The following is a 15000-nucleotide window of genomic DNA, read 5'->3' as shown; positions in this document are numbered from 1 at the left end:
ACTACAGCTAACCACTACAGCTAACAACTGCAGCTAACCACCACAGCTTACTACAGCTAACTACTACAGCTAACAACAGCTTACTACAGCTAACTACTACAGCTAACCACTACAGCTTACTACAGCTAACCACTACAGCTAACTACTGCAGCTAACTACAGCTTACTACAGCTAACCACTACAGCTAACAACTACAGCTAACCACTACAGCTTACTACAGCTAACCACTACAGCTAACTACTGCAGCTAACTACAGCTTACTACAGCTAACCACTACAGCTAACCACTACAGCTAACCACTACAGCTAACTACTGCAGCTAACTACAGCTTACTACAGCTAACCACTACAGCTAACCACTACAGCTAACCACTACAGCTAACCACTACAGCTAACCACTACAGCTTACTACAGCTAACCACTACAGCTAACCACTACAGCTTACTACAGCTAACCACTACAGCTAACAACTGCAGCTAACTACAGCTTACTACAGCTAACTACTACAGCTAACAACTACAGCTAACCACTACAGCTTACTACAGCTAACCACTACAGCTAACTACTACAGCTAACCACTACAGCTAACCACTACAGCTAACTACTGCAGCTAACCACCACAGCTTACTACAGCTAACTACTACAGCTAACAACAGCTTACTACAGCTAACCACTACAGCTAACCACTACAGCTTACTACAGCTAACCACTACAGCTAACAACTACAGCTAACCACTACAGCTTACTACAGCTAACCACTACAGCTAACCACCACAGCTTACTACAGCTAACTACTACAGCTAACAACAGCTTACTACAGCTAACCACTACAGCTAACAACTGCAGCTAACCACCACAGCTTACTACAGCTAACTACTACAGCTAACAACAGCTTACTACAGCTAACTACTACAGCTAACCACTACAGCTTACTACAGCTAACCACTACAGCTAACTACTGCAGCTAACTACAGCTTACTACAGCTAACCACTACAGCTAACAACTACAGCTAACCACTACAGCTTACTACAGCTAACCACTACAGCTAACTACTGCAGCTAACTACAGCTTACTACAGCTAACCACTACAGCTAACCACTACAGCTAACTACTGCAGCTAACTACAGCTTACTACAGCTAACCACTACAGCTAACCACTACAGCTAACCACTACAGCTAACCACTACAGCTAACCACTACAGCTTACTACAGCTAACCACTACAGCTAACCACTACAGCTTACTACAGCTAACCACTACAGCTAACAACTGCAGCTAACTACAGCTTACTACAGCTAACCACTACAGCTAACAACTACAGCTAACCACTACAGCTTACTACAGCTAACCACTACAGCTAACTACTACAGCTAACCACTACAGCTAACCACCACAGCTTACTACAGCTAACTACTACAGCTAACAACAGCTTACTACAGCTAACCACTACAGCTAACCACTACAGCTAACCACTACAGCTTACTACAGCTAACCACTACAGCTAACCACCACAGCTTACTACAGCTAACTACTACAGCTAACAACAGCTTACTACAGCTAACCACTACAGCTAACCACTACAGCTAACTACTGCAGGTAACTACAGCTTACTACAGCTAACTACTACAGCTAACAACAGCTTACTACAGCTAACCACTACAGCTAACCACTACAGCTAACCACTACAGCTTACTACAGCTAACCACTACAGCTAACAACTGCAGCTAACTACAGCTTACTACAGCTAACCACTACAGCTAACAACTACAGCTAACCACTACAGCTAACCACTACAGCTAACTACTGCAGCTAACCACCACAGCTTACTACAGCTAACTACTACAGCTAACAACAGCTTACTACAGCTAACCACTACAGCTAACCACTACAGCTTACTACAGCTAACCACTACAGCTAACAACTACAGCTAACCACTACAGCTAACCACCACAGCTTACTACAGCTAACTACTACAGCTAACCACTACAGCTTACTACAGCTAACCACTACAGCTAACCACCACAGCTTACTACAGCTAACTACTACAGCTAACAACAGCTTACTACAGCTAACCACTACAGCTAACCACTACAGCTAACAACTACAGCTAACCACTACAGCTTACTACAGCTAACCACCACAGCTTACTACAGCTAACTACTACAGCTAACAACAGCTTACTACAGCTAACCACTACAGCTAACAACTGCAGCTAACCACCACAGCTTACTACAGCTAACTACTACAGCTAACAACAGCTTACTACAGCTAACTACTACAGCTAACCACTACAGCTTACTACAGCTAACCACTACAGCTAACTACTGCAGCTAACTACAGCTTACTACAGCTAACCACTACAGCTAACCACTACAGCTAACTACTGCAGCTAACTACAGCTTACTACAGCTAACCACTACAGCTAACCACTACAGCTAACCACTACAGCTTACTACAGCTTACTACAGCTAACCACTACAGCTAACAACTGCAGCTAACCACCACAGCTTACTACAGCTAACTACTACAGCTAACAACAGCTTACTACAGCTAACTACTACAGCTAACCACTACAGCTTACTACAGCTAACCACTACAGCTAACTACTGCAGCTAACTACAGCTTACTACAGCTAACCACTACAGCTAACAACTACAGCTAACCACTACAGCTTACTACAGCTAACCACTACAGCTAACTACTGCAGCTAACTACAGCTTACTACAGCTAACCACTACAGCTAACCACTACAGCTAACTACTGCAGCTAACTACAGCTTACTACAGCTAACCACTACAGCTAACCACTACAGCTAACCACTACAGCTAACCACTACAGCTAACCACTACAGCTTACTACAGCTAACCACTACAGCTAACCACTACAGCTTACTACAGCTAACCACTACAGCTAACAACTGCAGCTAACTACAGCTTACTACAGCTAACCACTACAGCTAACAACTACAGCTAACCACTACAGCTTACTACAGCTAACCACTACAGCTAACTACTACAGCTAACCACTACAGCTAACCACCACAGCTTACTACAGCTAACTACTACAGCTAACAACAGCTTACTACAGCTAACCACTACAGCTAACCACTACAGCTAACCACTACAGCTTACTACAGCTAACCACTACAGCTAACCACCACAGCTTACTACAGCTAACTACTACAGCTAACAACAGCTTACTACAGCTAACCACTACAGCTAACCACTACAGCTAACTACTGCAGGTAACTACAGCTTACTACAGCTAACTACTACAGCTAACAACAGCTTACTACAGCTAACCACTACAAGCTAACCACTACAGCTAACCACTACAGCTTACTACAGCTAACCACTACAGCTAACAACTGCAGCTAACTACAGCTTACTACAGCTAACCACTACAGCTAACAACTACAGCTAACCACTACAGCTAACCACTACAGCTAACTACTGCAGCTAACCACCACAGCTTACTACAGCTAACTACTACAGCTAACAACAGCTTACTACAGCTAACCACTACAGCTAACCACTACAGCTTACTACAGCTAACCACTACAGCTAACAACTACAGCTAACCACTACAGCTAACCACCACAGCTTACTACAGCTAACTACTACAGCTAACCACTACAGCTTACTACAGCTAACCACTACAGCTAACCACCACAGCTTACTACAGCTAACTACTACAGCTAACAACAGCTTACTACAGCTAACCACTACAGCTAACCACTACAGCTAACAACTACAGCTAACCACTACAGCTTACTACAGCTAACCACCACAGCTTACTACAGCTAACTACTACAGCTAACAACAGCTTACTACAGCTAACCACTACAGCTAACAACTGCAGCTAACCACCACAGCTTACTACAGCTAACTACTACAGCTAACAACAGCTTACTACAGCTAACTACTACAGCTAACCACTACAGCTTACTACAGCTAACCACTACAGCTAACTACTGCAGCTAACTACAGCTTACTACAGCTAACCACTACAGCTAACCACTACAGCTAACTACTGCAGCTAACTACAGCTTACTACAGCTAACCACTACAGCTAACCACTACAGCTAACCACTACAGCTAACCACTACAGCTAACCACTACAGCTAACCACTACAGCTTACTACAGCTAACTACTACAGCTTACTACAGCTTACTACAGCTTACTACAGCTAACAACAGCTAACCACAGCTAACCACCACAGCTAACCACTACAGCTAACCACAGCTGACTACAGCTAACCACTACAGCTAACCACAGCTAACCACCACAGCTAACAACAGCTAACCACAGCTGACTACAGCTAACCACTACAGCTAACCACTACAGCTAACCACAGCTAACAACAGCTAACCACCACAGCTAACAGCTAACAACAGCTAACCACTACAGCTAACCAGTGAAGCTAACCAGTGAAGCTAACCAGTGAAGCTAACCAGTTGAGTGTAATGGCCTGATTCAGATGAGTGAAACAGAGACGTAGTGTGGTTATAAGTTATATATGCATGTACACACACACACTGATGTTTACACAGTTACAGAGGATTAAACACTGTAGAAATCTCTCAGCTCTGATGTCTGTCAGCGTCTCGTCTCACCTTTGGTCTGGACTCATGGAACTGCGGAGGATCTTGGAGGCGTAATAACTGGTGAACACGGACGGGATCTCGATCTCATCAGCTATTGTCTCTGCAACACACACACACACAAACACACACACACACACACACACACACACACACACACACACACACACACACACAGAGAAATCAATGGTAGACAAAGTCCAACTTTATCCCTAATCCAGTCAATCAGACTAGGAGTGTGTGAGGTGTGTGAGTGTGTATGTGAAGTGTGTATGAGAGGCGTGTGTGTGATTGTGTAAAAGGTGTGTGCGCGCGTGTGTGTGTGTGAGAGAGGTATGTGTAAGAGGTTGGGTGTGTGTGTGTGTGTGTGTGTGTGTGTGTGTGTGTGTGTGTGTGTGTGTGTGTGTGTGTGAAAGGTGTGCGAGAGGTTTGTGTGAGGTGTGAGAGAGGTGTGTGTGTGAGAGGTGTGTGTAAGAGAGGTGTGTGTGTGAGAGGTGTGTGTAAGAGAGGTGTGTGTGTGTGAGAGGTGTGTGTAAGAGAGGTGTGTGTGTGTGTGTGTGTGTGAGAGGTGTGTGTGTGTGTGTGTGTGTGTGAGAGGTGTGTGTAAGAGAGGTGTGTGTGAGGTCTCAGGGGTGTGTGAGTGTGAGAGAGGTGTGAAAGGTGTGTGTGAGGTGTGAGAGGTGTGTGTACGGTGTGTGTGTATGAAAGGTGTGTGCATATGAGGGTGTGAGGTGTGTGTGTGTGTGTGTGTGTGTGTGTGTGTGTGTGAGAGAGGTGTGTGAGGTGTGTGAAAGGTGTGTGCATGTGAGGGTGTGAGGTGTGTGTGTGTGTGTGTGTGTGTGTGAGAGAGAGGTGTGTGAGGTGTGAGAGAAGTGTGTGAAAGGTGTATGCATGTGAGGGTGTGAGGTGTGTGTGTGTGTGTGTGTGTGTGTGTGTGTGTGTGTGTGTGTGTGTGTGTGAGAGAGAGGTGTGTGAGGTGTGAGAGAAGTGTGTGAAAGGTGTATGCATGTGAGGGTGTGAGGTGTGTGTGTGTGTGTGTTTGTGTGTGTGTGAGAGGTGTGTGTGTGTGAGAGGTGTGTGAGAGAGGTGTGTGTGTGTGAGAGGTGTGTGTGTGTGTGAGGTGTGTGAGAGAGGTGTGTGTGTGTGAGAGAGAGGTGTATGAGGTGTGAGAGAGGTGTGTGAAAGGTGTGTGCATGTGAGGGTGTGAGGTGTGTGTGTGTGTGAGAGGTGTGTGTGTGTGAGAGGTGTGTGAGAGAGGTGTGTGTGTGTGAGAGGTGTGTGTGTGTGTGTGTGTGAGAGGTGTGTGAGAGAGGTGTGTGTGTGTGAGAGAGAGGTGTGTGAGGTGTGAGAGAGGTGTGTGAAAGGTGTGTGCATGTGAGGGTGTGAGGTGTGTGTGTGTGTGTGTGAGAGGTATGTGTGTGTGTGTGTGTCACACCGTTGCTGTAGTTCATGCTCAGTAGTGCATCAGAGTAAACGTTGTGTACGATGGCGGCGCTGTATCCAGCCTGCTGAGCGTGAAGCACCTGAGTGAAGACGTGTGAAAACTTTTACATACTGAGGAACAAAAGTAGCTGCTTTTCTCTGTGAAATCCTTTGTTGTACTTTATAACTGAGCCGCGTGTCATTTAGAATAAATGTGTCATTAAGTCCAGCTTTTTATATTCACTTCTCACACTCATGACATCCAGCTATATCTAAAACACTCGTGTTGGAGAAGTTCCTTTGTCTCAGATGTAGCAGACGTCTGTACTAGTGAGCTGGAACCTCACTGTGTGTTTCACTATATTACTTTATTATGTATCTGTTCATATGTTCACATGGGGCTCATAAGCGTGACGTGGAGCTTCATGCAGCACGACGCTCACCTTCATATCGAAGTTACAGTCGTAGCGACGGATCAGGACGATGAAGCCGACGGTGCTGTTGGGGTCGGAGGAGGTGGGAAGGACCGGAGGAGGATCTATAGGAGCGCAGGCGTTCACAGGACGAGACTCCACCAGAACGCCCTGAGAGTGAGACAAAGAGAGAGAGAGACAGGTGTGTATTTACAGAGACATGGAGGACAGACAGAGGGCAGATGTCCTGGGTCTCACCATCAGTCCCCCTGGAGGCAGAGGAGACCCAAACAGAGCCGGCCAGTCCTCCAACAGCAAGGAGCTCATGTTATTGAGATGCTGCAACATAAAGGAGAGGAAGACAGGACATAAGTCAGGACAGGTGGAGAAAGAGACAGAGGACAAGATCGGACTCTGGTACATGCTGAGATCTGAACATCACTCACAATGTAGATGTAAGCGTGACCTGGGGAAAAGGTCAGCATGGAGCAGAGGGCGAAGGTCAACGTCCTCAACCGACCCTCCACACACCACACACACACCATCCTGATACACAGTAGGGCTGAGGGGGAGGGGGAAGAGGGGGCAGGGGGAAAGGGGGGAGGGGGAGAGAGAGAAGTTAATTTACAGATAAAATACAGAAAGATTCATGATTGTAATGTTAGTGTGATCTCAATCAGATCAAATGTGAATACAAACAAAACAAAACAAAACAAAACAAAAAACAAAACAAAACAAAACAAAACAAAACAAAACAAAACAAAACAAAACAAAACAAAACAAAACAAAACAAAACAAAACAAAACAAGGACAATTGAACACGCAGCAGTGTGAAGACGTGTTAATGAACTCGACCTAATGAACACACACAGATCTGAGGGTTTAATCAGAGAAACTGCAGACAAACGAGAGCAACAAGTTTCACGTCTCAGTCACATGATAATGTTATCAGACTGAACTTTAGAGTCACATCACACACACACAACACAACACTATCACATCACACACACAACAACATCACACACAACACAACACTATCACATCACACACACAACAACATCACACACAACAACACAACACTATCACATCACACACACAACAACATCACACACAACACAACACTATCACAACATCACACACAACACAACACTATCACAACATCACACACAACAACATCACACACAACACAACACTATCACAACATCACACACAACAACATCACACACAACACAACACTATCACAACAACATCACACACAACAACACAACATCACACAACAACACAACACTATCACAACATCACACAACACAACATCACACACAACAACATTAAACACAACAACACAACACTATCACAACAACATCACACACAACAACACAACATCACACACAACATCACACACAACAACACAACACTATCACAACATCACACACACCAACATCACACACAACATCACACAACAACACACACACCACCAACACAACACACACACCACACACACACACCACACACACACAACACACACACCACAACCACAACACACAAACAAACATCACACAAACACACACACCCACACACACACAACACACACACAACAACACAACACGAGCACAACATCACACACACAACATCACACCACACAACACACACACACAACACAACACAGCACACACACACACACACAACAACACACACCACATCACACACAACACCACACACCACACACAACAGCACACACACAACACACACACACACAAACATCACACACACCACACACACACACATCACACACATCACACACACATCACATCACACACATCACACACATCACACACACATCACATCACACACATCACATCACACACACACATCACACACATCACACACACACATCACATCACACACATCACAACACACACAACACAACACACACACACACACACACACAACACACACACCACACACACACATCACACCCAACACACAACACCACCATCACACACACATCCACAACACACCACAACATCACAACACACACAACACACACACACCACATCACACACACACCACACCACAACATCACACACACACACACAACACCATCACACCACACCACACCACACACTCCACACAACCACTCACACCCAACACACCACACATCACATCCACAACACCACACCATCACACCACAACACTCCACACACCACCCACACACACACATCACACACAACATCACACAACAACACAACACACACAACAACACACACATCACACACACAACATCACCAACACACACACATCACACACCACACACCACCACACACACCACAACATCACACACCACAACACTATCACACCACCTCACACACACACAACACACACACATCACACACCACCACACACACACACACAACATCACACAACAACACAACACTATCACAACACCATCACACACAACACTATCACACACACCATCACACACAACAACACAACACCATCACACACAACACCATCACACACAACCCAATCACACACAACCCAATCACACACACAACACCATCACAACACAACACCATCACAACACAACACAATCACAGCACAACACCATCACACACAACAACACAACACCATCACACACAACAACACAACACCATCACAACAACACAACAAAGAAGAACATAATCATTAAGTAAGGATTAAGAGTACAAGACACCACAGACATCATTAATAAGAGTGTTGATGACATCATCGTCTCGCTCAGCGCTCAGACTGCAGACTCTCTGTCTTTAAAGCTTTTCTCTTAAGCAACACCTTATTCCCTGATTACTGACTGATCACTCGAGTGAGCACGAGCTCGGGGTTTGTGATGTACTTACACACAACACAACACACTGATATTAATCGTGCTGACGATACTGTAACGGTGATGTGGTTATGAAGGATGTCAGAGAGAATCAGGAGACAAGGAGCATCGTATCAAAGCTTCTGTCACACACACGTGGATATTATCGCTGTACTTATCACCTAAAGCCTCAGTGGGAAAGAGGTGTGTGTGACAAACGTACACAAACTTGGCACAAGACGAATAAAGGTTAGAGAAAGGGAAATGAAGAACAATGTGAAATGTAATGTAAAGAAAGTAAGAAAGTCAACATGGAGTGAGGAAAAAGTTACCGAGCCGTAAGACGTCAAGTGAATAAACGTCTCGTTTCTTTATTATAACGAGAAACTTTCGAACACCGAATTAAACACGGCGGATTAAATAAGAGAGCAATCCCACAATTCGGGTCGCAATTCACACTCCTTTCTAAATCTGTGCCACTAACCTACTTTATTAATCAGGTATTAACACCGAAAAACTGTTTCAGACCTCAAAACATTCCAATGATTTGGAACACAGCTTTATGACAAGATTAGCAATGTGCTGTGGGGTTTGTTCTGTGTGTGTGCGTGTGTGTGCGCACCTGTGTGTGCGTCTGAATGTGTGTCTGTGTGTGTGTCTCTGAATGTGTGTCTGTCTCTGTGTGTGTGTCTCTGTGTGTGTGTGTGTGTGAGTGTGTCTCTGTGTGTGTGTCTGTGTGTGTCTGTGTGTGTCTCTGTGTGTATGTCTGTCTCTGTGTGTATGTCTCTGTGTGTGTGTCTCTGTGTGTGTGTGTCTCTGTGTGTGTGTGTGTGTGTGTGTCTCTGTGTGTATGTCTCTGTGTGTGTGTCTGTGTGTGTATCTCTCTCTCTCTCTCTCTCTCTCTCTCTCTCTGTGTATGTGTGTGTGTGTGTGTGTGTGTATACACCCAGCATGGTTTAAGCATGTGATGTTTTTTAACCACAGGAACCTCTGAAAAACTTCTAATATGATGAAAGGAAGCTAAAGAGGAAAAGACAGAGGAGGATCTCGTTCCCTGGACGAGTTTCACTCTCTACTGATTTTTGAGGCTCTTAACAGATTATTTCAGGTGCAATTCACTTTTATTAGTGTGTTTAATCGAGTTATACATTTACACAAGATCCACACATACACGAGACAGAAGAATTGTGCAGTTTAAACAACACAACACAACAAAACCAACCATGAGGAAGTGAAGATGTGAGACACAGTAAAGATGAGGGAAGTGAAGTGACACAAGTGACGAATAAACCGTCATGTTTAGTTATGATCCCAATCCAACCTGCATCAAGTGAAGTCACATTACTAATACTGTTTAAAGCCTATATAAATATTTAAAATGTCGTGTTAATTCAGATCTATAACTGATTATAACATTCACACTGCAGACTATAAATGTAACAGTAATGATAATGATGTGTATGTTAATGACATGTATGTTAATGACAAGTATATTAATGTAATAGTAATGTTAATAACATGTATGTTAATGTAATAGTAATGATAATGATGTGTATGTTAATGTAATGTATGTTAATGACAAGTATATTAATGTAATAGTAATGTTAATGTAACGTATGTTAATGTAATAGTAATGTTAATAACATGTATGTTAATATAACAGTAATGATAATGATGTGTATGTTAATGTAATGTATGTTAATAACATGTATGTTAATGTAACAGTAATGATAATGATGTGTATGTTAATGTAATGTATGTTAATGACATGTATGTTAATGTAATAGTAATGTTAATTACATGTATGTTAATATATGTTAATGACATGTATATTAATGTAATGTATATTAATGACGTTTATTAATGACATGTATACTAATATAATATATATTAATATAAAGTATATTAATATATGTTAATGACATGTATATTAATGACATGTATGTTAATGACATGTATACTAATATACTGTATATTAATATAAAGTATACTAATATAATATACTTACTAGCGTCCTGAAAACTCCACAAAACACTACAAATCCTTGGTGACTGATCACACACACGCTGCTCGCCTTAAACACAAGCCACTTTTAATCCCAGGGAAAAAGGGAACATTAAACTTTACAGCTTCGTCATGACAAAACATCGGCAGCTCTTTTCGTTGTTTCCGTGTGTTTACGGTTCATCAACAAGGCCAACCTGAGGCGCAGATATCGCGATATCTCTCCCATCCACAACACTGACGAGCTCTAAGTCTCGCGAGACTTCAGCTCCTACTGTCTACAACAGATGGACGAGCTGTAAATCTCGCGAGATGTTACCGCTGATACGGTCAGTCCGTAAATCTCGCGAGATGTTACCGCTGATACGGTCAGTCCGTAAATCTCGCGAGATGTTACCGCTGATACGGACAGTCCTGTAGATCTCGCGAGATTTTACTACACTGTATATAGCAGAACATACATCAGAATCAGGTTTATTGGCCAAGTGTGTTGATGTTGACACACACAAGGAGTTTGGTTCCAGCAGTTTGTGACTCTCAAATGTACAGACATAAATAGCACAATACTATACAAGAAAACAATGCAGATGATGAGACACAATGTAGACAGAATGAGTATAAAATGAGGATATAGAATGAATAAAATGTATAAAATATGAATATGAACGATCAGTAATGTACATAAAGTGTGGGAGAGCAGATAACAATATTGTGCAATGTTATGCTTTTTGTGCAATACACAGCAGCAGTAGTGTGTAATATACTGATGATGTGATGACTGACGGTTCTGATAATGCAGCACTTATGATAAGAGGCAGTGTTATAATTATAATATAATGATGGTGAGGTGTTAATCAGGGTGATTGTCTGGGGAAAGAAACTGTTAACTGTTTACTGTCTGGCAGTTTTAGTAAGCAGAGATCTTGACAGAAGGGAGGAGCTGAAAGAGGTAATGTCCAGGGTGTGAAGGGGCAGTGGTGATTTTCCCTGCCCGGTTTCTGGTTCTTGTGCCGTACAAGTCCTGGGGGTGGGCAGGGTGTGCCAACTATTATTTCTGCTGTTCTAACAATGCGTTGCGGTCTGTTACTGTCCTGTTTTGTTGCTGCACCAAACCAGATGGTGATGGATGTGAACAGGACAGACTCAATGACTGCAGTGTAGAACAGCATCAACAGCTCCTGTGGCAGAACAAACTTCCTTAATTGATGTAGAAACTACATCTTCTGCTGGGCCTTTTTGATGATGGAGTTTATGTTGCACTCCCATTTCAGGTCTTGAGAAACTTGAAGACCTCCACAGATGACACCGGGCTGTTGGATATTGTGAGGGGGAGTTGTGTTGGGGGGTCTTTCCTAAAGTCCACTATCATCTCCACAGTTTTGAGTGTGTTTAGCTCCAGACTGTTCTGACTGCACCGTAGCACCAGCCACTTCACCTCCTCTCGGTATAGAGATACATCGCCATCTTGGAGGAGACCGATGAGCGTAGTATCATCTGCAAACTTCAGGAGTTTACAGTTGGGTCACTTGAAGTGCAGTCATTAGTGTAGAGAGAGAACAGCAGTGGGGAGAGGACACATCCCTGTGGAGCGCCAGTGCTGATTGTCTGAATGCTGGAGGTGACACCTCCCAGTCTCACCTGTTGTTTCCTGTCTGTCAGGAAGCTGGTGATCCACTGACAGATAGTGAGCCTTAGGAGTTTGGAGTGAAGTATTTCCGGAATTATAGTATTAAAGACCGAACTAAAGTTAATGAACAGAATCCGAGCGTCTGTCCCTGGGCAGTCCAGGTGTTGCAGAATGTAGTGCAGTCCGATGTTGACTGCGTCGTCCACTGACCTGTTTGCACGGGATCCAGCATCTGTTCTGTGACAGACTTTAGGTGGGCCAATTCCAGCTGTTCGAAGGTCTTCATGGCAACAGATGTCAGAGCAACAGGCCTGTAGTCATTTAGTCCAGTGATGGAGGGTTTCTTGTGGACCGGGATGATTGTGGAGAGTTTAAAGCAGGAGGGGACGTCACACAGCTCCAGTGATCTGTTGAAGATACTGGTGAAAATAGGAGCCAGTTGATCAGCACATGCTTTGAGACATTCAACATAATACAAATCTTCAACGTGAAACTGTACTTCAGTAGTTTATTTTATGTATTTATTAATAAATTTAATGTCCTAGTTAAATAGTTCCTATACAATGCCCTGTATCACCTGGGAGAACTGTGTTTTTAACACTTTACAATAGCTTCCAGGTTAAAAGGTCAGGGATTTGAACCCCAGCTCCTCTGCCTGCCACTGCTGGTCCCTCAACCGCTGTGTAACGTTTGCTCTGTATACGGCTGTCTGACATGATGCCGTAAGTCATTTACACCAAAGCACAGGGCAGATTGGACCTGCTGAGAAGACTCAGGTCCTTTAGAGACCTCAAGACCTTTTGTGACTCTGTGCCGTTTGTATGGGGTTGTGTGGTGGAGTCACGTCTGCTGTGGACAGGAAGAGATGGAGTAAGATCTTTTCTCTCCATCCAGTGTAGGTGGTGGGAGAAAGGAGGTCGATAGCCAAGCCGTCATGTATGTTGGAGAACGACTCTCACTCCACGAGTCGACTCTGACAACACTGAGCTTCACCCCGAGTGTGTGTGTGTGTGTGTGTGTGTGTGTGTGTGTGTGAGGGAGCAGTTCCACAGGTCTCCTGTACAACCAACACACCGCTCCCAGTAGAACATCCACAAACTGGACAATACAGCTTTCTGAATTCTCTACATCGTACAGGAATGTCGCAGGAATGTGGAATCAGATTATTATTAATTATAGTTCAATTCCTGACTGTAACCATCTGCTGCTGTAAACAAAATATCGGCAACCCTATTTGAATGAATTTGAATACATTAATTTTTAAATAAAAGCGTTTCAATCTCGAAAACAGACACGACACGCCGCGTTTCATCATCCGATCTTTATTTAAAACTCCAACATGAGACAAGTCTGTTATAATAGCAGGCGTCTTAGACACAGTGTGTAAAATGTAAAGAATTACAGGACTGATTACTGACACTCAGCTTTAGGCTTTAAAATGCTTTAAATATGAAGGAGGTTTTCAGTTTCAAACATTTGACTTTTACATCGTTGGATCAAACGTGAACACGACAGAATACAGTAATGAAAACTTCTCAGCGAAGAACAAGAAAGAGTTTTATGCTACTGTACAAAGTGTCATGCGTCATGTCCGATCGTGCGTCACGCTGACTCATTTCCTACATGACGCTGATCGATCTTGTTAGCGTTTTGGAGAACGATGAACACTTTTATATGAACACGCTGCAGAAGCACACGAGGTTTAAACGGTCACAAACACTCGGAAAAAACAGACAGCTTTCTCCTGCTGAGCCTTAAACTGTCCGAGGAGAAGCCGGTCCAGTGGCCGTGTCTTTGTCCATATATGACCTCAGACACACACACACCAAATGTGTAATGTCTTTTTTTTAAATCAGTGCCATTAATTTCCTTATACTGCCATTTATGAGCTGAAAGACACATTCCCATCTCTGGCCTTATATCACTGAAATATAACCACCCACATGTCCATATATGGCTCACAGTGACACACCCACATTTTAGTTTTACGTAACTTCAGTTAACTAACACACTAAAAACTAAAGAGAGTTCTTTTTAGTGCATCAGGAACACACACAGAAATAAAATCCACCAAACTAATAAGCTTTAA

The 15000-nt window shown here is 43.4% G+C and overlaps 2 protein-coding genes across 4 annotated transcripts in view; both read right to left on the bottom strand.

The window, feature by feature from the left end:
• Window positions 1-11490, bottom strand: part of rnf167 (ring finger protein 167) — a 17384-nt gene extending 5894 nt beyond the window's left edge. Inside the window, exons 1-6 of the mRNA XM_047809613.1 lie at window positions 11289-11490; window positions 6885-7000; window positions 6697-6777; window positions 6469-6609; window positions 6039-6126; window positions 4616-4706 (exon numbers count right to left, since the gene is read on the bottom strand). Of these exons, the coding sequence (XP_047665569.1) occupies window positions 4616-4706; window positions 6039-6126; window positions 6469-6609; window positions 6697-6777; window positions 6885-6983 (500 nt within the window). The 5' untranslated portion in view covers window positions 6984-7000; window positions 11289-11490. The remainder of the gene's footprint in view (window positions 1-4615; window positions 4707-6038; window positions 6127-6468; window positions 6610-6696; window positions 6778-6884; window positions 7001-11288) is intronic.
• Window positions 11491-14217: 2727 nt separating this feature from the next.
• Window positions 14218-15000, bottom strand: part of spag7 (sperm associated antigen 7) — a 4777-nt gene continuing 3994 nt past the window's right edge. For all 3 annotated transcript variants that reach the window (XR_007139675.1, XM_047809614.1, XM_027159450.2), the window contains one exon: window positions 14218-15000. This exon is cut by the window's right edge. The gene's annotated coding sequence lies outside the window, so the exon portion shown is untranslated.

Source organism: Tachysurus fulvidraco, chromosome 26, assembly GCF_022655615.1.
Source record: "Tachysurus fulvidraco isolate hzauxx_2018 chromosome 26, HZAU_PFXX_2.0, whole genome shotgun sequence".
NCBI classification, from domain to species: domain Eukaryota; kingdom Metazoa; phylum Chordata; class Actinopteri; order Siluriformes; family Bagridae; genus Tachysurus; species Tachysurus fulvidraco.
This window is presented reverse-complemented; position numbering and strand designations above follow the sequence as displayed.